This window comes from Seriola dumerili, unplaced genomic scaffold (assembly GCF_002260705.1).
Source record: "Seriola dumerili isolate Sdu_G_001 unplaced genomic scaffold, Sdu_1.0 BDQW01000230.1, whole genome shotgun sequence".
NCBI lineage: Eukaryota > Metazoa > Chordata > Actinopteri > Carangiformes > Carangidae > Seriola > Seriola dumerili.
This window is the reverse complement of record NW_019174485.1, coordinates 855556-878148: the sequence shown is the minus strand read 5'-3', so window position 1 is coordinate 878148 and position 22593 is coordinate 855556. Positions and strand designations below refer to the sequence as shown.

At 41.6% G+C, this 22593-nt stretch overlaps 2 protein-coding genes across 2 annotated transcripts in view; both read left to right on the top strand.

Annotated features, from left to right (window-relative positions):
* The first annotated feature begins 152 nt into the window (after window positions 1-152).
* On the top strand, window positions 153-7462 carry tmc7 (transmembrane channel like 7). Its single transcript, XM_022755421.1, has 16 exons — window positions 153-289; window positions 1741-2005; window positions 2172-2320; window positions 2510-2665; window positions 2759-2844; window positions 2929-3074; window positions 3154-3301; window positions 3745-3927; window positions 4278-4423; window positions 4627-4741; window positions 5097-5194; window positions 5474-5657; window positions 5750-5880; window positions 6109-6264; window positions 6345-6423; window positions 6569-7462. Exons 1-16 carry the CDS (start codon window positions 265-267, stop codon window positions 6761-6763), a joined length of 2262 nt encoding a protein of 753 aa, XP_022611142.1. The 5' UTR covers window positions 153-264; the 3' UTR covers window positions 6764-7462.
* Window positions 7463-7737: 275 nt separating this feature from the next.
* Window positions 7738-22593, top strand: part of LOC111229199 (nodal modulator 1-like) — a 21754-nt gene continuing 6898 nt past the window's right edge. The window contains exons 1-29 of the mRNA XM_022755420.1: window positions 7738-7926; window positions 8552-8641; window positions 8727-8772; window positions 9192-9292; window positions 9594-9700; window positions 9818-9890; window positions 11049-11201; window positions 11534-11671; window positions 12090-12179; window positions 12289-12394; window positions 12516-12666; window positions 12824-13001; window positions 13159-13300; window positions 13515-13646; window positions 14356-14492; window positions 14606-14693; window positions 14891-14954; window positions 15050-15145; window positions 15290-15511; window positions 16007-16089; window positions 16337-16496; window positions 17925-18051; window positions 18917-19030; window positions 19213-19340; window positions 19972-20113; window positions 20266-20349; window positions 21706-21816; window positions 21903-22004; window positions 22238-22357. Of these exons, the coding sequence (XP_022611141.1) occupies window positions 7771-7926; window positions 8552-8641; window positions 8727-8772; window positions 9192-9292; window positions 9594-9700; window positions 9818-9890; window positions 11049-11201; window positions 11534-11671; window positions 12090-12179; window positions 12289-12394; window positions 12516-12666; window positions 12824-13001; window positions 13159-13300; window positions 13515-13646; window positions 14356-14492; window positions 14606-14693; window positions 14891-14954; window positions 15050-15145; window positions 15290-15511; window positions 16007-16089; window positions 16337-16496; window positions 17925-18051; window positions 18917-19030; window positions 19213-19340; window positions 19972-20113; window positions 20266-20349; window positions 21706-21816; window positions 21903-22004; window positions 22238-22357 (3441 nt within the window). The 5' untranslated portion in view covers window positions 7738-7770. The remainder of the gene's footprint in view (window positions 7927-8551; window positions 8642-8726; window positions 8773-9191; window positions 9293-9593; window positions 9701-9817; window positions 9891-11048; window positions 11202-11533; window positions 11672-12089; window positions 12180-12288; window positions 12395-12515; window positions 12667-12823; window positions 13002-13158; window positions 13301-13514; window positions 13647-14355; window positions 14493-14605; window positions 14694-14890; window positions 14955-15049; window positions 15146-15289; window positions 15512-16006; window positions 16090-16336; window positions 16497-17924; window positions 18052-18916; window positions 19031-19212; window positions 19341-19971; window positions 20114-20265; window positions 20350-21705; window positions 21817-21902; window positions 22005-22237; window positions 22358-22593) is intronic.

Below are 22593 nucleotides of genomic sequence, written 5' to 3'. Positions count from 1 at the left end.
TGATCAAATGCATTATATTATAGTGATATCTAATAACATTAAGATAAGATCAAATAAAACAGGTTAAGGTTCAATACACTACAGCCAGTGTGAGCGCAGAGCAGCACTTGGAGCTGCATCCACATTCAGGAAGTGGTTTCTGGGATAGGCAATGTTATCTTCCTGACAGCTTTACACTCCACTCCCAGCTGACGAAGTCTTCTAGATTAATTGTTAGCTAATCGTAACACTATCTAATAATTAGATAAAGTTATTCTATGTGGAATGGAAGCGATGGAGGTCGACTCAGGTAAACAATGCAGTTAGTCCGATACTTTTGTCTATAGCTAGCCTTACTTCTTCAACATCAGCTAAGAGGCTAGTAATGCTAGCCTCCAACTTTAAGATCAAATCGCCGCTAACAACAGGCTAATAACTTTGACCTGCTACTTAACGCTTTGTTAAAAGGTCGTTGGAAGAGCACAAATATCAGAGTTCAGAGAGTTAGTTTTTTTTCCCTGTCTGAGTCTGTTTTCCATGTTGAAACTTCGCTCTTGGCATTTTTATTCGCTGAGTCTGCTGTTTGGTTTGCCATTGTCGGATACTGGACACATATAATACAAAGGAGACAAGTTTCTTTAGTCTCCAACAGTGTTTGTTTCCCACACTGGAAACCTGTACGGCTATTGTCATAAGCTTTCTTGTATGTTTTAATGTTACAGCTCTGATGTGATCAAGTATGGCAAACTAGTAATTCATCCAAAGCAGCTCTTTCCCTTTGTGGTGGTTTCTAAGGATAAGTAACAGGAGAGTTCATATGGCTGCATAGTGTGTGTAACTGCGGACCCAGTGTCATTTTAAACACACTTTTTCTAACAATAATCCACTCCAGTGATATCATCTGACTGGCAGTCACTTCGTTACACTGAATAAGAGAGATATCTGCAAATTAAAAAGAATAGAGAATACATTAAAGCATAATAAAAGTTTGTATTAACAACTGTTTTTATTAAGAAAATCCTTTGTGTAAATAATTTAATCATTTCAAGGCATGTAGAATAATTTTAAAACAGGAATATTGAATAGGCAAATCCTGATTTGGACTAAAATGAGTATAACTGCAATGACTGGCTGACCACTGACCAATATTAAACATACATATATTATGATATGATATTGAATATTGGTTTTGAGTCAGGGCTGCAGCTAACGGATGTTTTCATTAGCCATTAGTCTGCCCCTTATTTTCTTGGTTAATTCATTAATTGTTTGGAAAGAAAATGGTAAACAAAAAGTGAAAAAAATGTATGTTAGAATTTCTCACAGGCTAAGGAGATGTTTGCAGATTACTGGTGTTATTCGTCCAGCAGAGATTCAGTTTATGTGATTAACAAAGGCATTATATCCTCACATTTGAGAAGCTGGAACCAGCTAATTTTTTTCTTTAAAAATGACTGAAACAATTAACCGATGATCAAAATAGTTGCTGATTAATTATTTTTGTTCAACTAATTGATTGATTGACTAGTTGTTGCAGCTGTAGTTTGAATTGCCCTTAACTTTGTAGCATCTGTGACAACATACTGTATAGTCATTCCCTCCAGGCTGGTAGTGAAAGATAATTACACTTCACTGTGTCCATCTTAACCATATCACAACTGTAGGTGCTTGATAGATGGACTTAACAGTAGCCTTGAGTGCAACATGATCAAACATATCGTTAACTTTGTAAGATCTAATCATGTTCATTCACCTCATCAGTGTTCTACACTGATCGCAGTGGAAGAGTCACCAGTAACCCACTGCTGGACCAGCTCCCCAGCTACCAGTCGCTGCTGTACCGCAGGAAGTCGTCGACTGGTGGCACCAAGAGAAGAAGCAGCACAAGAGCTCGGCTCAGCTCCTCTGGCAGTGGGAAATGGGGCGTGAACACAGTCAACAGACTAGAGGAGAAGCAGAAGGGTCAGACGGAGCAGAGACCCATCAGGGAACTAGCCAAGACCATGGCTGAGAAACGCAGAGACAAGTAGGAAAGATAATGAATGAAATGAAAGACAATGTCGAACAGATCAGTTCAAATTTCAAAGTTACTGGAATTATACAATGTTATTTATTGCCTGCTTCATTCATAACTGATTTCTAAGATTGCATATAGTCCACTAAGCAATGAATTTGGCTGTGTAACCTGTTAGGACGCAGCGTTTGGTGGAGGCTCGAGAGCTCAGCAGCTGGAGACAGTGGAGGCAAAGCACCCGCAGGAATCTGAGGAGGCTGAAGGACGATGCCCAAGAATGGCTGAGCTCCCTGCAGCTCTGGAGGGGAGACATCCACCTGATAGAGGGTGAGAGATGAATAATGAGACGGTCTGAGTGCCAGAAAACTGTGTCTGTAGCTTCAGAGACATTTACTGAGTTCTGTTCAGGATGGTCTAAATGAGTAAACACACTTTTAGTACCAACTATGGTTCTGTTGTTGTTGTTGTTGTTGTTGTTGTTGTTAAGTTCTCCCTTTTTGCCTCCCTTTCCTTCAGGGATGTTTGGCACAGGGATCCTGTCTTACTTCTCCTTCCTGCGCTTCCTGGTCATGCTCAACATGATCATCTTTCTGCTCATGTTCAGCTTCGTCATGTTGCCCATCATCATGGCCCCCTATTCTTCAGGGAATACCACCTACAACCAGAATGATGGTGAGAAAACACCGATTTTTTTTTTTTTTTCAACTGGGATTACAAACTAAGCATTAAATGGTTTTAAGATTAAAATTTACTGTTTCCACACAGGCAGCATTTGCAGTGTGTATCCAAGCAGCGCTCGACGAGGCCTGGTGATCTTTCATGAACACATTACAGATCTGCTGTCTGGTGGAGTAGGTCCTTGCACTTTATATTAAATGGTCTGTGGAGAAAAAGTAGTTTCCATGTGGTTTCCACTAATTCTGTTTCATCTGCAGGGCTTTCTGGAACAGACCTATCTTTTCTACGGCTACTACAAGGTGGACAAAATCCACTTTCCAAGCATCACTTATAATTTGCCTCTGGCATACCTGTTGGCCACTGTGGCGTACCTGTTCCTCAGTCTCATCTGGATCGTTAAAAGGTACTGAAAAGACCAAATCATTACGAATGAAATTTATTTGAACGATCAGTTTGAGGGAGTGTGTTTTTCTCTCTTCAAGGTCGGCCACGGGATTCAAACGTAACCTGGTTCAGGATGAGGATCGCTTTCAGAGTTTCTGCAACAAGATCTTTGCCGGCTGGGACTTCTGCATCACCAACGAGAACGCTGCGAGGCTGAAGAGAAGCAGTCTGCTCTATGAGCTCAAGGTTGGTTGATCATTCTGTTGAACAAGATGTGTTTATACACCAACATTTGCCAGGAGCCATAAGGAGAGATAGGACAACAATGGCCTTTTTTCACATGCTGAGAGAAGCTCAGTTTAATCGAGATATTAAACCTGTTTTTAGAGCGGCTGAGCTTGAGTGATGTTAACAGACAGTTTATGGACAGTTTCTTACTATAATCTACATATTGGTTACCAGGCAATAAGATCTTTATGTATCTTCTTGGATATCTTAGTTTGAATCCTTTTAAAAAGCTCTCATCTGCCATGTAGACTGATGCAGTACTCTCTCTTCAGAAATGAGTTATATATGTATATTATTGTTGTTTATGTGTATATATATTAGGTGTTTCAAATGTTCTAAATGTATAATCGATGCTTCCATTGAATGTTTACCTGCTTCATTTTAAAACTGCAAATCCCCAGACGGATTTGGAAGAAGAGAGGATCAAGCAGAAAATAAAGGATCGCACCCGCAAAGAGAAGTGCCGGATTTACGTCATCCGCCTCATCCTCAACCTTTTTGTCATTGCTGTGCTGGCTGGTTGCTTCTACAGCATTTATGTAGCCACCGTATTCTCCCAGGAAGCACAGATGAATAATACAAAGGTAATGACATGTTGCTTTCTGTTGCAAGTGTGTCATTTTCTGTGTTTCTGTATTTTTCTACTTGAAACTCTCACATTATTATCACAATACAGTCGTTAATAAAGCCTTTCATACCCTTTTTGAAACTCCTTTGAAAGAATAACTTCAGATTTGCCTTGAATTTCAAAAGTGATGATGAATGATGATGAATGATGAATACATGTAGACTGATACTGTTATTGCTGAAGTTCATAAAATATTTGGCGGAATAAGATGCTGGAGATTTCTTTCACATCCTCAGATCCTTCTGCGCTGACATTAATCTGCATCAGATGTATTTGCTCTCAATGTAATTTGTGCTGTTTTTGCAGGTGAATTTCATTGTGGATTTGATCAATGAGTATCTTCCCTCAATTGTTATCACCCTGGCCAACTTCATCACCCCCCTCCTCTTCTCCGTTATCATCAATTATGAGGACTACTCCCCTGCCTTCGAGATCCGCTTCACTCTCATGCGGTACAGTGGACCTCTGTTTATCAACCACTTACTAGCTTTTTATTGTTAACTTTAAATTAATTGCATTCAGAGACAAAGACTATGAGGAAAAATAGTATATTTGCAATCACAAGCTGAAACACTTGAGCTTCATAGCTGAGAATAAACTGGCTGAATGTTTTTCCCCCTTCTTTCTCTCTTTTTCTTTCTTCCTGTCTTCACAGGTGTGTCTTCATGCGGTTGACCAGTATTGGGGTTTTGCTCTTCTCTCTCTGGTCTCAGATCACTAAATGTAAAGAGGAGCCCTGCGTCTGTGGCTATAACCACGTGCTTTACTCTGTAAGTCATTCTCTTTTATTCCAATACAGCACACAATGGTTTGTTTCAGTCATCTGCAGATACCAGCGTCAAACTCACTGTTATCTCTGTGTCAACATGCGCACCACTAACTACCACTGCTTATTGATTTTGATTAAATGATATTAATAGTTCATTTTAGAACATTAATCATTTATGCCTCTTTAAATTACATCACTGAGTGTAACAGCAGTGGTATGAGCCCTACATTTATTCAGTCCTTTGTGACTCATTTGGGTTTTCAACACATCCAGGTATATCATTGCAATTACAGTATAAACTCCGTCTTTAAACTAGTTTTATACAGGCAAGTCTGTGTCCTTGCTGTTGCCCACAGTGTTGGGAAACCCGTGTAGGCCAGGAGATGTACAAACTCACCGTCTTTGACTTCATCATCATTGTCGCAGTCACCATCTTTGTGGAGTTTCCCCGAAAGTAAGTCCTCACAGTAAAAAACATCAACTTCATCATTTCAGTAGAAACTTCTGTTAGTCTCATGTACAGAATGTGATCCTCACAAGGCATTTCAAGAGGTGTTGATGTGTTTGTAGAAGTATTTAGTCTCTGTATGAGCATTGACATAGATTTAACATTGATTTTTCAGCCTTCCTCTAACATAACGCTGTGGTATTTTATTCTGTGTCCTCTCACTTTCACATTCTTTGTTCTTCAGTCACAAATAACTGTGTCCTTGCATTGCCCCGTCCTACCCAGGCTGATAGTGAAGTACTGTGAGTGTGGCCTGGCTAAGTGGTGGGGCCAGCAGGAGTTTGCTATTCCTCAGAATGTGCTAGAGATCGTCTACGGTCAGACCATCTGCTGGATCGGCACGTTCTACTGCCCGATGCTGCCTGCCATCTGCACCATCAAATACTTCTTTATATTCTACATCAAAAAGGTGATTTTTGCCTCCATATTTCTTTTTTGCACGGTTCAGAATCAGGAATACAGCTTCTGATGTTCTATTACCTTTCTGCTCTTTATTCATAGGTATCATTGATGAATAACTGCCGACCAGCCACACGTCCGTTTCGAGCTTCTAGCTCCAACTTCTTCTTCCTTGGCGTGCTGCTGATTGGTCTGGCTCTGGCCTGCCTGCCTGTCATTGTTAGTGTTGCACAGTGAGTAATGACCATGCTATGTTTTAATTGTATTAAAAGAAACTCAAGTAGGAGTATTGACATCAGAGGTCAATATTTGACTGATGAATTTCACTTAGTTAGATGTAAATGGAGACTTGAAATTTCTCATATCTGTCGCCTGCATGTCAGTGACTAAATAGATGTAGGGTCATTCATTGCTGCCGTTCTCTTGGCAAACACACTTATTTACCTGTCCCTTTTGCTCAGAATAAACTGTTCCCAGGCCTGTGGACCATTTGTTAATTACACCACCTCCTGGGAGGTGCTGCCAACTACGGTAGCCCAGCTACCTGATGGAGTACGGACCCTACTCTTCGCTCTCTCATCAGAGGCCTTCGCTGTCTCCTTCTTTGTTTTTACATGGTATGTTTCTGTCAAATTTTTTCAACCTACTTTTTTCTGTGTGACTACATTTTTAAACAGTATTTCCATTTTCTCTGCAGTTTGGCCATGTTTTATGTGATTGCCTTAGCTGGAGCTCACAAGAGAGTTATTAACCAACTAAGGGATCAGCTGGCCATGGTAGGTTTACTCAAGAATACATGTTTTCAGAAGATTTGGTGCTGTGATCATGTCAACCTCCTTTCTTATTTTTATTCTTATTATCTCCTCTTTATTATTTTTATTCTTACACAAACTACTATCAATGTGTTATTTTGTTTTCCAGGAGGGCCGTGACAAACGTTTCCTGATCCAGAAGCTGTGCCAGGCCCAGAGGCTCTCAGCGATCAAATCTCCAGCGTCCAAATCCCAGCCCCGCAGCAGCAGAAGCAGCCCCTGCTACCATACCAGCTTCTCCAACAATTTCAATGAAGCGGTGTTCCTGGCACACCCGCCTCCAGACTCCTCCACACATGTGTGAGGCAAAGACCTAATATTACAGACCAGATGCAAGACTGGACAAATGTACTGGGACTGAAAAACAGAAAATCTTAACTGCTCTTTTTTTTTTTTATTGCGAAAACACTACAGCTTGGGAGTTTCTGTGGACCTGCTGACATAAATGCATCGTGCTTTTTCAGTGTTCCTTTGTTGACAATCTAATCATAAAACTAAGCGGCAATGTTCAAGTATTTTTAAACCAAAGCAGTCGTTGCTGATCAGATGTTTTTTGTGGTATTTTTCTTTACTGTAAGTTCTGTCTGTCATTCGGTCCTTCTGAGAAGGATTTGCATTACTATAACCACTGGAGTTTGAAAAAACCTTCTGAATTGTATGCACTTTAAAAGTATTTAACACTAGTGTTTTCTTACTTGTAGAACTTGTTTTAAGTCAGTACTATGCATTCATTGTATGTCTCGTGTGTTTTAAAATCTGACATTTATATCATTATTATTTGCTCTGAGGTTACATGATAATTCAGAGACACAGTATCATACTAACCCTAAACTCTAACCATGTTCTCTTTAACAGTAATGTTACTCAATTTTTTTAACTTTAAAATAACTCTTGGGTGGTAGGTATGTTAGAACCATGAATACTGTTTGTCATATTTTGGGTAAATATGCTGTTTTTATGTAAGGTACGTTTTAAGTGGCTGCTCTAAATATTGAACTTTTTACATGAAAAATAAATATTAGTATTAAATAAATAAATTAGTTGAATCATTTTGTTGCTTTTGATTTTCTCTTTTCTTACCTACCATCATAAAGTATCTATCTATCTATCTATCTATCTATCTATCTATCTATCTATCTACTGTATCTATCTATCTATCTAATCACTGTAGTCACTATTCTCAGGTTATAGTACCTCCGGCCCAGCAGAGGTCGCTGCCGCCGTCAGGGTCTTTGCTCGGTCAGTGACAGCAGCAGCTCAGCTGGTACGGAACCGGAGGCAGCGTGCTGTGGCTCGGCTCACTCTGCCAAAATGTTTAGAATTACGATCCGGGCTGACATGGGATCCCTCTGGGTGTTATTCTGTATAATATATTCTCAGTTCTTGACCGTGTCCTCTGATGACATAGTGGTGGCGTGCGGCGGGTTTGTGAAGTCCGACGTTGAAATCAACTACTCTCTGATCGAGGTGAGAGTTCAAACGTCCCGGCTAGCTGCTAGCTAACAGTTAGCTGGTTTATCGTAGTAAGCTAAAGGTTAGGCGGAGACAGGAGGTTTACTTGAATGACAGTTTGAATGAAACGGCCATAAAATCAGTATATTTAACGTAGAGTTAACTCTCTGTCGCTAACAAACATAAAGTAGGGGGGTTAATGTAATTAGACGTCATTGTAGCTTTCTGCTATTTAGCTAATTTGGGTGTTTTCTGTACGTAGTCACGGCTGAGTGAGTGAGGTTATATCTGAAATTGCATTAATATGTTTGTGTTACACATAATTACTCCCTGTTAAACTTAAAACCTGTCAGTGTTGATGAGGAAGACGTTAAATGCTGGTCACCAGTCCTAATCCCTGCTCACTGACAGGATCCGTGGGATTAGCCATTTGACTGATTAGTGAAATGAATTTAATCCCAGATAGACTGGTTTGTTTGCTGATAACAGGTGATACTGGATATTCAACCAGTGTTCCCATTTAACTTACTAATCAAGCCTAAGAGACTGGCCTTACAGCAATGAACAGTTCAGGTTAAGTAATTATTGATATACTTAATGAATAATTCTAAATATACTTTGTGTTTTCTTTCATGCACAGATTAAACTGTACACTAAACAAGGTTCCTTGAAATATCAAACTGATTGTGCTCCAATCAATGGCTACTTCATGATCCCGCTCTATGACAAGGTATGGGGAATACTAATTCAACTACTTATACACTCAGTTTTTCATTGATGATGATTTAAATTTCTCTGATTTATTGTTTTTACAGGGAGACTTTGTTTTGAAGATTGAGCCTCCTCTTGGGTGGAGCTTTGGTAAGACTTGCAGCTTAATTCACAAACTATTAACTAGAATGGCACTCAGCAGAATGCACACCTCTGCCAAAGCTGTCAGATGATAATCTGGATCCGTGTCAAGATTGTACAAAGTCATAGATCTAAACAACATAAATATGTCTGATTTTTGAACAAATTCCATTCCTCTGCCCCTTTAATTGGATCGGTACCAAAGTTAAATGGGTTCTTCCATGGACCATGCCTTATCCCTCCACCAAGTTTGGTGCAAATTGGTTCATTACTTTTTGTGTAATCCTGCTGACAAATAAACAGACACAGCTGAAAAGGTAACATCCTTGGCAGAGGTAATAATGCCAACTGCTGCAAAATCTTAGCGGTTTGCATTATCCATGTACTAGCTTTTATGTCTTTTGTTCTCTGATGTGAACTCTCACCAGAGCCCACCAGTGTCGACCTCCATGTGGATGGAGTTAGTGACATCTGTACCAAAGAGGAAGACATCAACTTTGTTTTCACTGGCTTTTCAGTCTCAGGAACGGTGAGATGGATTCGGAATTTCCTCCCTCATGAATGCAATTATCTTAACTTGGAGACCCTAAAGTCTTGCAGCTTTATGCATGGTGAAAACTTGCTCCAGTGTACGACAGAGTGAGGTTCAGTCCCTCACACATGCATCAGGTTTTTGTGTGTGGATAATTTTGCAGTTATTTGTACGCCAAAGACAAGCTTCTACAAGAATTTTCTTGGAAAAGTATCTGTCAAGGAATTGCTTCATATCACAAAATATTTCTTACTATTGTATCATGTTTTTCCCTCATAATGTGCTGTGTCTGGCTCAGGTTCTGAGTAAGGGCCATCTCCTGGGTCCGGCAGGAGTAGAAGTCAAACTGAGCCGAGCGGGAACAGAGGAGAAACTCCAGAGTGTCATCACACAGTCTGGAGGAAAGTAAGTGGCTCGTACCTTTCTGTTCAGTGGAGGTGCACAGGTGATCCTGCAGTAAATGTATGTTTGAAATAGTGTGCTGTTTCACGACCTTTCCTTTGTTTGGATTTGCCAACACAGGTATACCTTCTTCAAAGTACTCCCTGGAAATTATGACATCACAGCTTCCCATCCCTCTTGGACTCTGGAGCAGGTCGGTATATTCGCCTTGGGTTTGACATGCTACAAAAGTCCCTCGACCGGGAGTTGAACCGTGGATGTTGTTGGAGCTATGTATGCTTCCTGTCAGTTTAGTTGTTTACTGGAGTTTTAGAATCCAAATATGAACAATGGAGTGGAGCTGTGAAGTTAATCTGTAATTCTAGCAACCATTCATCAATGAAAACCTATAGGTTTAGGCTTTGGTAAATTCTTAATAGAAAAAATATATATATATATTTTGCTTCAGGTGACACTCAAGTGAAGTGAACATAGTTATTTGTGACCCAAACATATGTGGAAAATATTGTTTACCTTTTTCCTTCAACCCTTTTGATTATAGTCATAACCCTGGTCTCCTTTGAATGGCAACTCTCAAAATTTTACATCCAAAAAGTCAGAATAAGAATAAGAGATACTGAACCAAAATCGTACAGGCGCAAACATGGTAGAAATGTAAGCTTTTTTTTTTTTTTTTGCCTCACCTTTTTTTGTTATGAAAAAGAGAGTGTAAGTCCTGTAGGTAGCACCTTTTTTTTTTTATGGGAAAACACTTTGGAGCTATAGCCACATGCCTGTACCACTTCTGTTTCAACAGCTGTTGCAGTGATAAAGGGGTCAGGAGTCAATGTATAATTTGTCAGCGCTGTGGGATGGTGTACTTTAAAAGGTTAAGAGAAAATAAAGATTTTTATCCACAGATGTCACCCACAAGTACCCCACTATGATGATTTAGAAAGATGGATTAAGACCCTCTCTATACATCAATGGGCTTTTGAGGTGAGGTGGGACCGCTCAGCGAGTTTGTAACTAATGATTTAAAGTGATAGTAAGATCAGACCCGTGTGTGTGAGACATCATTTTCACCCCCATAGTGTGTACGCACTGCTGGGGTATCACAATATCACCGTTGGCTGTCTTGGAAGTGTCAGCGCTGTAGAGAAGGCACGATCTCAGAGGTGTTTTTTAATTTTGGTACCACTCGAGTGTAGACAACTTCATTATTCACCAACTCGCTCAGCTGATAAGGTTCCCTGTCAGGTTAGCAGGTTTCTATCTAATGATCTCCAGCAGTAATCACACTGCTCCTGACAGGGTCATTATTCCGACCCTCTCTGTAACTTACGTGGCGACCTTTGCCGTCCTCCGACAGAGTACTACCTCGGTGCACGTCTCCAACGCCAATGCCCCGGCCACCGACCATCTGGTGGTTGGAGGCTACGATGTCTCGGGGGAGGTCCGCAGTGATGGAGAGCCCATGAAAGAGGTCACCTTTCTACTGTACTCAGCCACAGTCAAGAGAGAGGTAAACCAACATTAATTCACAAGTAATCGTACTGATTGTGTAGTCTAGCCTTGATTATTTGAAGGAAATTACCATATTGCAGTTAATGCTTTAAAAGAAGTTGTACTGCTCATGGGATTTCTCTAATATCATAGAATTTAGTGTGTTTCAAGACAAAGTCAGGATTTTTTTTCTCAGCAGAAGTCTGGGAATATCAAAATCAAAACTTTTTTTTTTTTAAGTGACTTTGACTTTGTTATAGTATTTTTATAGAAAATGCCCTTCATGGGCATTTTCAGCAATAATAATAGTTGGTTTTCTCAATCTTTGTGTGTGTTTGTTGTGATTTGAAGGACGTCAATGGCTGTAACACATCTCCGGTGGAGGGGGCAGATTCTGGGGACAGCTCCCTGGTTTACCTGTGCAGCGCTCTGTCAAGGGAAGATGGCACCTTCCTCTTCCCCTCTCTGGCCAGTGGAGAGTACACTGTGGTAAGGGTGCTCACACGCATAGTTTCCTGTGAGTCCCTCATGCTTAGAAAGGTCTTTTTGTCAGTATTTCATTGAGTTCACTTTAGCATTTCACTTGAATTTACCACATAAGCCTGTCAAAGGACGTCACTACATCATGCTGTCACATGTTTCTCATAGGTTTGAATTCAGTTTGAATCCAGCAACTCTGCCGCTACCACTGAACACTGGTATATAGAGAGATAACAACTGAATGTAAAACATGGAAATGGCTATTGCAGGAAAAACACTGGCTTTGAATAGTAACAAAAATGGGATTTGATTTCACGAGCTTCATCCTGCACACTGCGTTGAGAATGACTCTGCCTCTCTCTCTTTCTTTTTCATGCAAACATAATTATTTTCCCTTTAATTCTGTTTGTGAAATTCTTCACATCAGGTGCCTTTCTACAGAGGAGAGAGGATCACTTTTGATGTCGCTCCATCTCGGATGAATTTCAAGGTTGAACACAACAGTTTGAAACTAGAGGTAAAGACTTGAATTAAATCTCTATTTATCAGTGTTGTTGTGTTTGTTTCATTGTGGGTGTGGTACATCACCTTGACATGCTCTGCTGTTTCTGTCGCTCCACGTGTAGCCCATCTTTCGAGTCATGGGCTTCTCCGTGACAGGCCGAGTTCTCAACAGCCTCGGTGGGGAGGGTGTATCTGATGCTACGGTGTCCCTCAACAACCAGATCAAAGGTGAGCGTACTAGAAGACACTTTTCAGACAGATGACCTAAAAATTGCGGAAGTGCGCTCGGTGGTTCTCATTGTGAACACGTTTTTTCACACTTGCTTGCTTTGCCTCTCTGTCCCCACAGTCGTCAGCAAGGAGGATGGTTCTTTCCGGTTGGAGAACATGACAGCTGGTACCTACACCATCCGTGTCAACAAGGAGCTCATGTTCTTTGAGCCGGTCACGGTGAAGATTGCCCCCAATACGCCACAACTTCCTGACATCATCACAGCAGGGTACGTCAGGCCTGCGCACTTCCTGCTTTAGCTGCATACATGCATGTTTCGGTTGTACACGTTTTGAAATTATGTACGGAAAAGTTTGCTGTTTGCTGTTTCATATTGCCTCATTGCTGACAAGTCTTATAAAGTTCTGATGTTGGCCTCATCCCAGGTTCAGTGTGTGCGGCCAGATCTCCATCAGCCACCTGCCTGAGGGCATGAAGCAGCAGGGTCGCTACAAGGTCACGCTGACACACATGGGCCAAGACAAAGCCTCCAGCCGCACTGTCGACTCTGACCCTCAGGGGGCCTTCTGCTTCCATGCCAAACCCGGAGACTACAGCGTCCATGTAAGACTTGATAATACTTACATCCAGTAGTTATTACTGTTGTACTAATTGGTTTTCAGTTGTATTGGCAGAGATGTAACTAATTAAAGTGTGCATATAGTGTAACAGTCACTTGGCGTTCTACATTATAACTTTGGTTTCACTTCCATGTGTTCAGGTGTCTCTCCCTGAGGCGGAGGTGAAAGCCGGCCTGGCTCTGCAGCCTCAAGCCCTGGAGGTCTCCCTGGTGGACCGGCCCCTCACAGACCTCCTTTTCACACAATTCATGGCTTCTGTCTCTGGAAAAGTCTACTGTCTTGGTAAGCACTTAGTCATATATGGCTTGGCTTGTCTCATCTTTAAAATGATTTTTTTTTTTCAAAATGTCGAGTAACTTGTCATATAAAGAGAGCAAAGAAGATGATGTAGGAGGAGATGCGGGACCTGACTCAGCTTCAGCCTACAAGAGTATTGAATTGTGTGGTTGTTATTTCTTCGCACAAGCTGACCTCATGTCCTCTGGTTGACCTCTAGCGTCCTGCGATGACCTCTCAGTAACCCTGCAACCAGTGAGTCGGCAGGGGGAGAGAAGGACAGTGGCTCTGTCTGGCAGCAACGATATCCTCAGCTTCTCCTTTGACAACGTTCTACCTGGGAAATACAAAGGTGAGGGCTACTGCTAAGAATACTTTTCATTCTTTATAATAATAATATTAATATTCAGGGTTGATTAGAGCAATTACAAACCAGATAGTAGTGCATTTTTGGCACTTGGAGAAGTGCCTCAGCACTTACGTGGAGCCTGATTGCAAAGTCAGCACACAGGTTTTGACTGGAAAATGTCAAAGCAAGTGTAGTACATAACGGATCCCTCCATCCTACCTGCGTTTGAGAATCCATCAAGGAATCTCAGTAATTATTCTCTTAACGATTGTGGGGGAGATCAATTAGTAATTACAGTCCTTTCATCATAACTGGTGTTTAGCAGCAGCTTTTTGGAAGCGCACATTATTCAGCCGGTGTTTCTGTACCTTCTGGTGCTGCATCTATCTCCCTCACTGCTCAATACACACAATCTGTTTGTGTGTCTGCAAGCTATGTGCACACACAGCATCTTCCAGGCACGTTTACTCAGCTTGTTGTGTTGCCAGGCCAGAGTAGTGTAAGAAGTTTACTTTCTTAAACATTTTGTTTAAAGATGAGATAATTATAAGATCGTTAAGTGGAACGCTTCAGCTTCAAGTGATCATGGCATCTGAGGTTTTATCTTTTTAGGCCAGGGTGACAGATTTACTCCTTTTCAACAACTATTAACACATTTGTTTGTCTGTTACTTTTAATTTGAGTGTATTCATTTTTTTTTTTTGCCTCTCAGTGAGTATTTCTCATGAGGAGTGGTGCTGGAAGCATAAGTCCATGGAAGTGGAAGTTCTGGACTCTGACGTCTTGGGGGTGGAGTTCAGACAGATTGGCTACATCCTGCGCTGCTCCCTCTCCCATGCCATCACTTTGGTTAGTCACCGATACCTGACTTCGTTAGCAGTACCTGGTGTGTGTGTCGTTACAGTTGGTGGCACGTCCACACGCATTACTCACATTCTGACTGCGTTCGTTTTTCTGCACAGGAGTTCTTCCAGGATGGCAGCAAACCCGAGAACGTCGGCATGTACAACCTCTCAAAGGGAGTCAACCGCTTCTGCCTCTCCAAGCCCGGTGAGGTTCATTCTCACGACCTCTCATTAGCTAAACATAGTGTGAATTAGCGTATTGAGAAAAGAAAATATCAGTGTACCAACTGTTCCCTTGTGTATAGTTAGAGCACAGTGTTTTGAGCCAAAAGTTCTGCGTCAGACTTAGCTAAATATAAAACTGGAGCAAAGTAATTAATCAACTAAAAATGGCTTGTCCAGGTGTTTACAAAGTCACCCCACGCTCCTGCCATCAGTTTGAGCAGGACTTCTACACCTACGATACGTAAGTAATCAGATGCTGTGCCCGTTTATTTCTGGGTTAAAAAAAAGTGTTCTCCCTGTATACAATTCAATTAAGCAATGACCCGTGTCTAACAGCTCGGCCCCCAGTATCCTGACCCTCACTGCAGTGCGCCATCACATGACCGGGCTCATCACCACTGACAAGATTCTAGATGTCACAGTTACCATCAAGTAAGACTCGTCACGGCTGGGCTCGTTTTTAGCAAACTCTGGGATTCACTAACATTCGCCGCTGAGCATCAGTTTAAATGACGAGCTTAAATGTTTTGTTTTTTTGTTTGGTTTTTTTTTCCCCCCGACCCTCTCCTCGGTCAGATCGTCCATCGAGAGCGAGCCGGCGCTGGTGCTGGGTCCCCTGCGGAGCCTGGAGGAGCAGCGGCAGGAGCAGCAGCTGCAAGAGATTCAACTTCGGCGCCAAGAGCGGGAGCGCCGTGCTGCCGAAGAGGACGGAGGTGCCAGGGAAGATAGCCCTCCAATCCAAGAGAAGGCTGATGAGCTGACAGGCCCGTTCCACTATGAGTTCTCCTACTGGGCCAGGTCAGTTGCTGCGCTTTAATTTATCATCTTTGCTCTTTACGACATGACAAAGTAAGGATTGCAACACTGCAAGATCCGGAATGTGCTCAATGTCTTATAGCATTTTGAAGTGGGATCAACTGCTGGCTTTGAAGGCATGTTGCTCACTAAATTTCTCTTATAGTTTTTTCTTTACCTGCAATGTTCCTAAACACAGAGACACAGGGTTCCCACCTGTAACATAACAATCCTATAGGTTTGTTTTACGGCTCTTCAGTTTAATCCTTTTAACTTCGTTCCTGGGTAATCACGTTTTGATTCGGTTTGAGTTTGGCATGGTGATGATTAGACACCAAGTAAGGCAAGGCAAGTTTATTTGTATAGCACATTTCAACAACAAGGCAATTCAAAGTGCTTTACATAGAGCATAAAAGGCATCAAGTATGAGAATCTCATTCAGTCTTGAATCCATGTATTGATGCAACGAGTTAATATTTACTGTACATGACTGTGCAGGGCTGGAGAGAAGATCACAGTGACTCCCTCCTCCAAGGAGCTGCTGTTCTACCCACCTGAGGTAGAGGCCACTATCACTGGAGGTAAAATCCATCACACACATTGTAGTCTAACAACTGTATTATGTCTATTTGTCCTTGTTATAGCTGCTTCTTAGGTCTTTCTTTCTTTACAGAAGTGTGTACCCTTGTGCTTAGAATATTTTAACTCCATCTTAATTGGTTGTGTAGAGAATCAGGAGAAAAAACAATGCAAACAATAAATTTCCCCTAATTCTGTAGCATGCTAAACAAGCTTCCTAAAAAGTAATAAACCTCTCCCTGTTGACAGAGTCCTGTCCAGGTCGGCTGGTGGACATCACTGGGCGTGCGGGTCTGTTCCTGGAGGGCAAGGTGTCACCAGAGCTCCAGGGTGTAGAGATCTCCATCAGTGAAAGAGGAGCTGCTTCTCCGCTCATTACTGTTGCCACTAATGAGATGGGAGCATACAGGTATGAGAACCTAGCACTTCGAATTTGAGATAAAAAATAAAGTGCATGAGACTAGAGGTAGGATATTCCAGAGTGCTTACTAATGGTGATGGTAATGTCTATCTTTGGGTTCTGCTATAAATGTATGTGCTTAGCTGGTCATTATAGACTAACTGGCAGATCCATAAATACATTAAGGCCAAAAGGAGTGTTGAAACGGCAGCAACGTCTGGGTTCTTGTTAAAACTCTGGCTCTAATATAGCTTGCTAGTCAGGCCCAGATAGTTGAAATGGGTTTTAGAAGCTTCTGTTAGAGGTGGTCAGCCAAATGGATAATTAAATCACAATTTGTGCCAGAGAGACCAACTGGCCTCATGGTAAACACTGTCAGAAGCCGCACACAAGAGTGAAAAGGCTGAGAGATTTTAATACATGAAGAGCTGCGTCAGTGCCGTCTGTGGAATGAAAATTATATTGAAGCTTTTGACTTCCACTGTTTATTATATTTATTAAAGCTTGCTGAGTTGATCTTCTCCAGTGGTCACACAGATGTTGTTTTACATGCAGACGAGCCGTTTCTAGAGACATGAATACATATCATTTCAGACTCAGTGTGACTGACCTACACTTACCGAGGATACAGTTAAATCTGATGTCTTTCGCGAAACATCAATAAATCCACTTAGAAATCATAGGAAAAAAAGATTCTCCTTACAACTCCGGAAACTTGCCCGAGAATCATCACATTTTAAAGTTTTCTTCCGTGTCCAAGTAGTTCAGTGATAGTTGTCTGCACGTCCATGGGTGCACTGCAAACAGGAACAGCTAATAGCTAGTTCCGCATACTTTTAATGGTGTGAATTTGCTAAAATGTAAACAGATGTCTACTAAAAATATGGGAAACAAGTTGTTGCCCACAGCTAACTGACTCCATGGCAACATTTTACTTTCTGTTGTTGTCAAAAGTTGATTATCTACCAAATAGAAGTAAGACAAAGAATGATAGTTGCACTATAAATATTTATTTGACATTACTGTTGCCCACATGACAGTTTGTGTAGGTGCAATTTTAGATGTCAAAATGGAGTGGCAGTAGTTTCGCTTCACATTCTGCCCTCTGGAGGATCCTCTGAAGGTGTTGGGTCTCTGGAGGGTTTGTCAGCAGTTTCATTGAGACCTGCACAAAAAAATAATTCTCCTCATGTAGTTTCGGGTTGACTTTTAAATGTCAGAGTCAACATTATCCAGTTAATGTGTAGCAATGCCTTTTTGTGGGTGGTATTTTCTTACCAAAAAGTTGTTTTTGTTTTACATTGGATGGAATTCTGAACTGTTATCTGCCATTATTATATGTATGTCTTTCTGTATTACGTGTGGGCTAGTATAGTAACCGCATGACGCATACTATGAAACATGCAACCACCTTATTTCTCCTCTCGTTCTCTCCAGTGTGGGTCCCCTTCACAGCGACCGGCAGTACGACATCAGTGCCAGTAAAGAAGGTTTCGTCCTGAGTCCAGTGGAGGGAACCCAGGGAGATTTCAAGGCGTTCGCTCTGGCTGGTGTCACCTTCAAGGTACAAGTGGCCACCCCTCTCACTTGAATGCATTTTACATCCCAGTATTCACCGCCATTTTTTTACATCAGTAAAAGCGGTACATAGCTGACACTCTTCACCCGGAGTATCTGACAATTAAAGCCCTTTGTTCTCATTTACTACTCTCACTGATTATGTGCTTTAAAGTGAATATGAAATAACTTGATGAAAAGCCCTTGTTAGTATGTTTTCATAAAATATAATTGAAAAGAAAATCTCACTGATGATAGTTGAATCAGTTTTCTGCTTTGCTGTGTGCTGTCAGTGCCTCGCCTTTGTACTGCTTCTTTTTTTTTTTAAGGGTCTGCAATTATGTACAGTGACCATGAGATCCTGGCACAAAGGATCATTGTCGCTTTCCCTTTCAGACTGTCGGATAAATTGCTTTGAAATCTTCTGTACGGCATTTATAAAGAGTTTTGTGTCCTTGTTTATCCTTCTTTTGTAAATCCTCCCTGAAATAGAACACTAAGAGAGACTGAACTCACCTGTCAGCCTGATTATGTGCACTGTTTCACAGTATGGCTCTGACAATTTGAACCACAACTGACTAATTTCATGATTTTCAAGAATTGCCTGTGTGAGTTTGTTTTCATTGCAACAGACATTCAATCCACATCGTCTTTTATTTTGAAAATACTGGAAGAGTTTAATCACTTACCTCCCAGTTCAGCCACAGTTATAAGTTATTTCAAATATGTGCAATTTCTATTACTCAAAATTGGACATGTTTGACCTCGTGTGGTTTAATATGCAGCTGAAAGAGAAGTGAAATCAATCCATTAGTTGTCAAATCATGAGATCTGTAACCTGTTCTCTACCTCTTTTTCCCTTCTTTCAATAGATCAAATCAGAGGAAGGTCAGCCCCTGTCAGGCGTCCTTCTCTCTCTGAGTGGAGGACAGTTTCGTTCCAACCTTTTGACCCAGGACACTGGCCTGCTCACCTTTAATAACCTGGTAGGGATCCAGCAGTTTGTTCATTTGGTTTCACCATTGTACTTAAGCTGTAAGATGTCAGTCCACCAAGCTGTAAAGCAGATTGTAGGGATGCTTTGACCTTTGTTCTCTAGCTGACGTTAATATTTTCTGCTCTTTATTCAACATAATCACTGCTTTCGTCTCTGCTTTCGTCTCCTCAGAGTCCTGGTCAGTACTACTTCAAGCCCATGATGAAGGAGTTCCGCTTTGAGCCGGCGTCTCAGATGATCACAGTGGAGGAAGGTCAAAACCTCAGTATCGATATAACTGGCATTAAGACTGCATACAGGTACACAAATGTACATTGAACGGTCATTTTCTGTTTAGTTTGGCCTCCAAGTGTAAACATGTCTGTCTCAACATCTACAGTGTGTCACTGTAATGTACAGTAGTGTGCAAAGGGTTTAGGCACTAAAAGTAAAGTGAGGATGCTTTCAAAGATAATGCCAGAAAATGGTTTTTATTCATCAGTTAACTTCATACAAAGTGGAGTAAACACTTAAAAATCTATTCAGTATTCGGTGTGACAACTCTTTGCCTTAAAAACAGCAGCAGTTCTCCCCGGGACACCTGTGCACAGTTTAAAGTGTTTGGTATTTAGGTCTTGAGTCACAGTTCGTCTGTGGGTTTAGTCTGTCTCAGTGTCTTCTGTCTCTTCAAGTGGTCCCAGACTGACTCCATGATGTTGAGATCAGGGCTCTGTGGGGGACAGACCATCTGTTGCACGACTCCTTGTTCTTAATGTCTCTGAAGATAGTTCTTTTTGACTCTGGCTGTATGTCTGGGCTCATTGTTATGCTGCAGGCCAATCAGACTCCTTTTTTGCGCAGTGCCGGTACTTACCTGCTGTTTGTTGAATCCAGAAATGTCCTTTCCACACGTGTCTTATCAGTGTCATGGTCTTGTGCCCTTGTCCTCAGCTGCTACGGAGCGGTGCAGTCTCTGAGCGGGGATGCAGAGCGGGATGTTGCCGTGGAGGCGGTGGGTCAGGGAGAGTGCAGCATCTACAGCGAGGACACAGTCACTGATGAGGAGGGCCGCTTCAGACTCAGGGGTCTGCTGGTAAGGATGCTAGAAACCCGTCTGGTAAAAAAACCTTGAGTAAGCTGCATTTGGCACCGCATGAATAACTATACACAGCAAGCATATTGAATCTCTGAAATGGTTTACCTAGTAAATCGTAAATGACTGAATTACTGAATGTTTTCTTACAGCCGGGTTGCAAGTATCTGATTCAGCTGCGCGCTGAAGGCAACGACCACATAGAGAGGGCTCTACCACAACACAGAGCTATAGAGGTAAGCAACAAAATTATTGCAGGCTTCCCCTGGTCCACACAGTTTTCCAGATGTGGTAACAGTCGTCCAGCTTTTGGAAAATTCAAGAAACTATAAGCAACTGTTAGCTCAGATGGAGCTGATTTAACTGATTTAACCAATGGTATTAATCAGTCAGAATTCTTATCGTCGGTCAACAGTTAAGCGGTTAAATAAGAACAACCTCATTTTTTTCTTTTGTTTTGTGTTTTTGGAGGTGGGGGGGATAATCAAAATGTTCCCACACTGCTGACTTGAATGTGCTCGGGGGGAGGGAGGGAGGGAGGAGGGGGCTCTGCAATGTCAGGGTTATTCTCCATCATGAACTAATGGTTGGACCGAAATAGTAAGGTGACACACGCAGTTGGAAAACATTGAAATAGGTGCCTGTCCTAACATCAAATAGAATAATAATTTAGTGATTTACATGTGTCATAGTGTTAGTTGTGAAATGTCGTCTGGTATCACAACACAAGACGGACGTTTGAACTACGGTTTCTGTCTCAGTTTCTCAATTGTTAACACACACACACACACACACACCTTTTTTAATTTAACAGAGTAAACAATGGCGGGATTATTCAATAATTATTTGTTGTCAGATTACATGTTGTACAAAACAAACACTTGGGAATTTTTCTTTAACTTTATTTTTAACAGTATTAAATTGCCATAATGAAGAGTCCATTTAGTAGCTGTTCAGGAGCTATTGATCACAGCATGTGATCTTCATAAGAAGATTTTCACTTTAAGGAAGTCTCCTCCATGTTGGCTTTAAAGCCCCGGGTCATAGTTCATTTTTGATGTTGACCACTGTGTTTCGATCAAAAGCTCCAGAACAGCTACTAAATACACCTTGTTGTGAGTTTGTTTTTTCAGCTGCTGTTTCCAAGATTTAAGAATGAACATTGAACCTTTGCATTAACATATTTTCACTGTCATAGTCATTTTCCTTTATGCTTTGCACTGCAGTAACACAGTAATGAAAACTAGATCCGAAGGTATGGAAAACTTTTGTAATTGAATTGTTGAAATGACTGTGGGAACCCTGTGATTATGACTTATCAGCAGCCTTATCACATGGGTCCTTTTCTATACGCAGAACAAAAGCAGCGATAATCCCATTGCAAGTTTAAACCTCTCGGTTCATAATTTTAGCTTGCCTGAAAAGTGCAGGCCCCCTAATCTCTCTGGCAAGACTGGAAATGCCTTAATTCCACTTAATTCTCTGTTATTATCACACCGTGTGACTTGTACAAAGCTTTTATCCAGAGTTGGTATTTTCTTCAGTAGTTCAAGGTTGTATCTGTACAGTAAGATTGGTGTGTTAATTCTCAGGTTGGCAGTAGTGACATTGAAGGGATCAACATCATCGCCTTCAGACAGATCAATCAGTTTGACCTCAGCGGAAACGTCATCACGTCCCCGGAACATCTCCCAACACTATCGGTACGACTGCTTGACTCATGTTATCGCTGCATCTCCCCTTACGATGGTCACTTGGCAGCTATTTACCCTCTTTTGGATCTGTCCAGGTGAAGCTGTATAGGAGCGACAATCTGGACAATCCAATCAACAGCGTCTCACTGGGACAGTCCCTCTTCTTCCACTTCCCTCCTCTGGACAGAGATGGAGAGGTATCAGCTTGTAATCCCACTCTTTAGTCTGAATTGAGGCTACAACAAAATGCTCATACTCATAAAACCAAAAGTCAGATTTTCTTGTCTACATTATTCAGTTGTTGTAAGTGGTTGTAAAATGTCTTAATATGTTTTTATATTTCACTAAATGTATCAACTGCGTCAGACATAACCATGACCCAGGACATGCTGCTGTTAGATCTACAGTCAGCTCTCTCTGTCTTCTCCAGACCTATGTTCTGATGCTGTACTCCACGCTGTCCCGCTCCCAGTACGACTTCACTCTGCCCCAGGTCTCCTTCACCTCCACCGGCTACCACAAGCACGTCACACTCACCTTCAACCCCACTGTAAGATACAGATGCTTTCTTTAAAACTAGATCTGCTGTTTGATAGAGTGGATATGTTCTCTTCTCACTGCAAAGAACAACAGGAATCATGACTTAAAGAGAGACTGTTTCTTTTTTATCGAAACAGTATTGATTGGGTTGTTCCTCTTGGAACTGTCTCATCTCAGTGTGTGTGTGTGTGTGTGTGTGTGTGTGTGTGTGTGTGTGTGTGTGTGTGTGTGTGTGTGTGTGTGTGT

Coding starts and splice junctions, on each gene's coding strand:
- tmc7 (XM_022755421.1), top strand. CDS start 265: ATGGAAGCGATGGAGGTCGACTCAG. Junction 2,845..2,928: donor CAGATCTGCTGTCTGGTGGA/GTAGGTCCTTGC, acceptor TTTCATCTGCAG/GGCTTTCTGGAACAGACCTA. Junction 6,265..6,344: donor TCCTTCTTTGTTTTTACATG/GTATGTTTCTGT, acceptor TTTTCTCTGCAG/TTTGGCCATGTTTTATGTGA.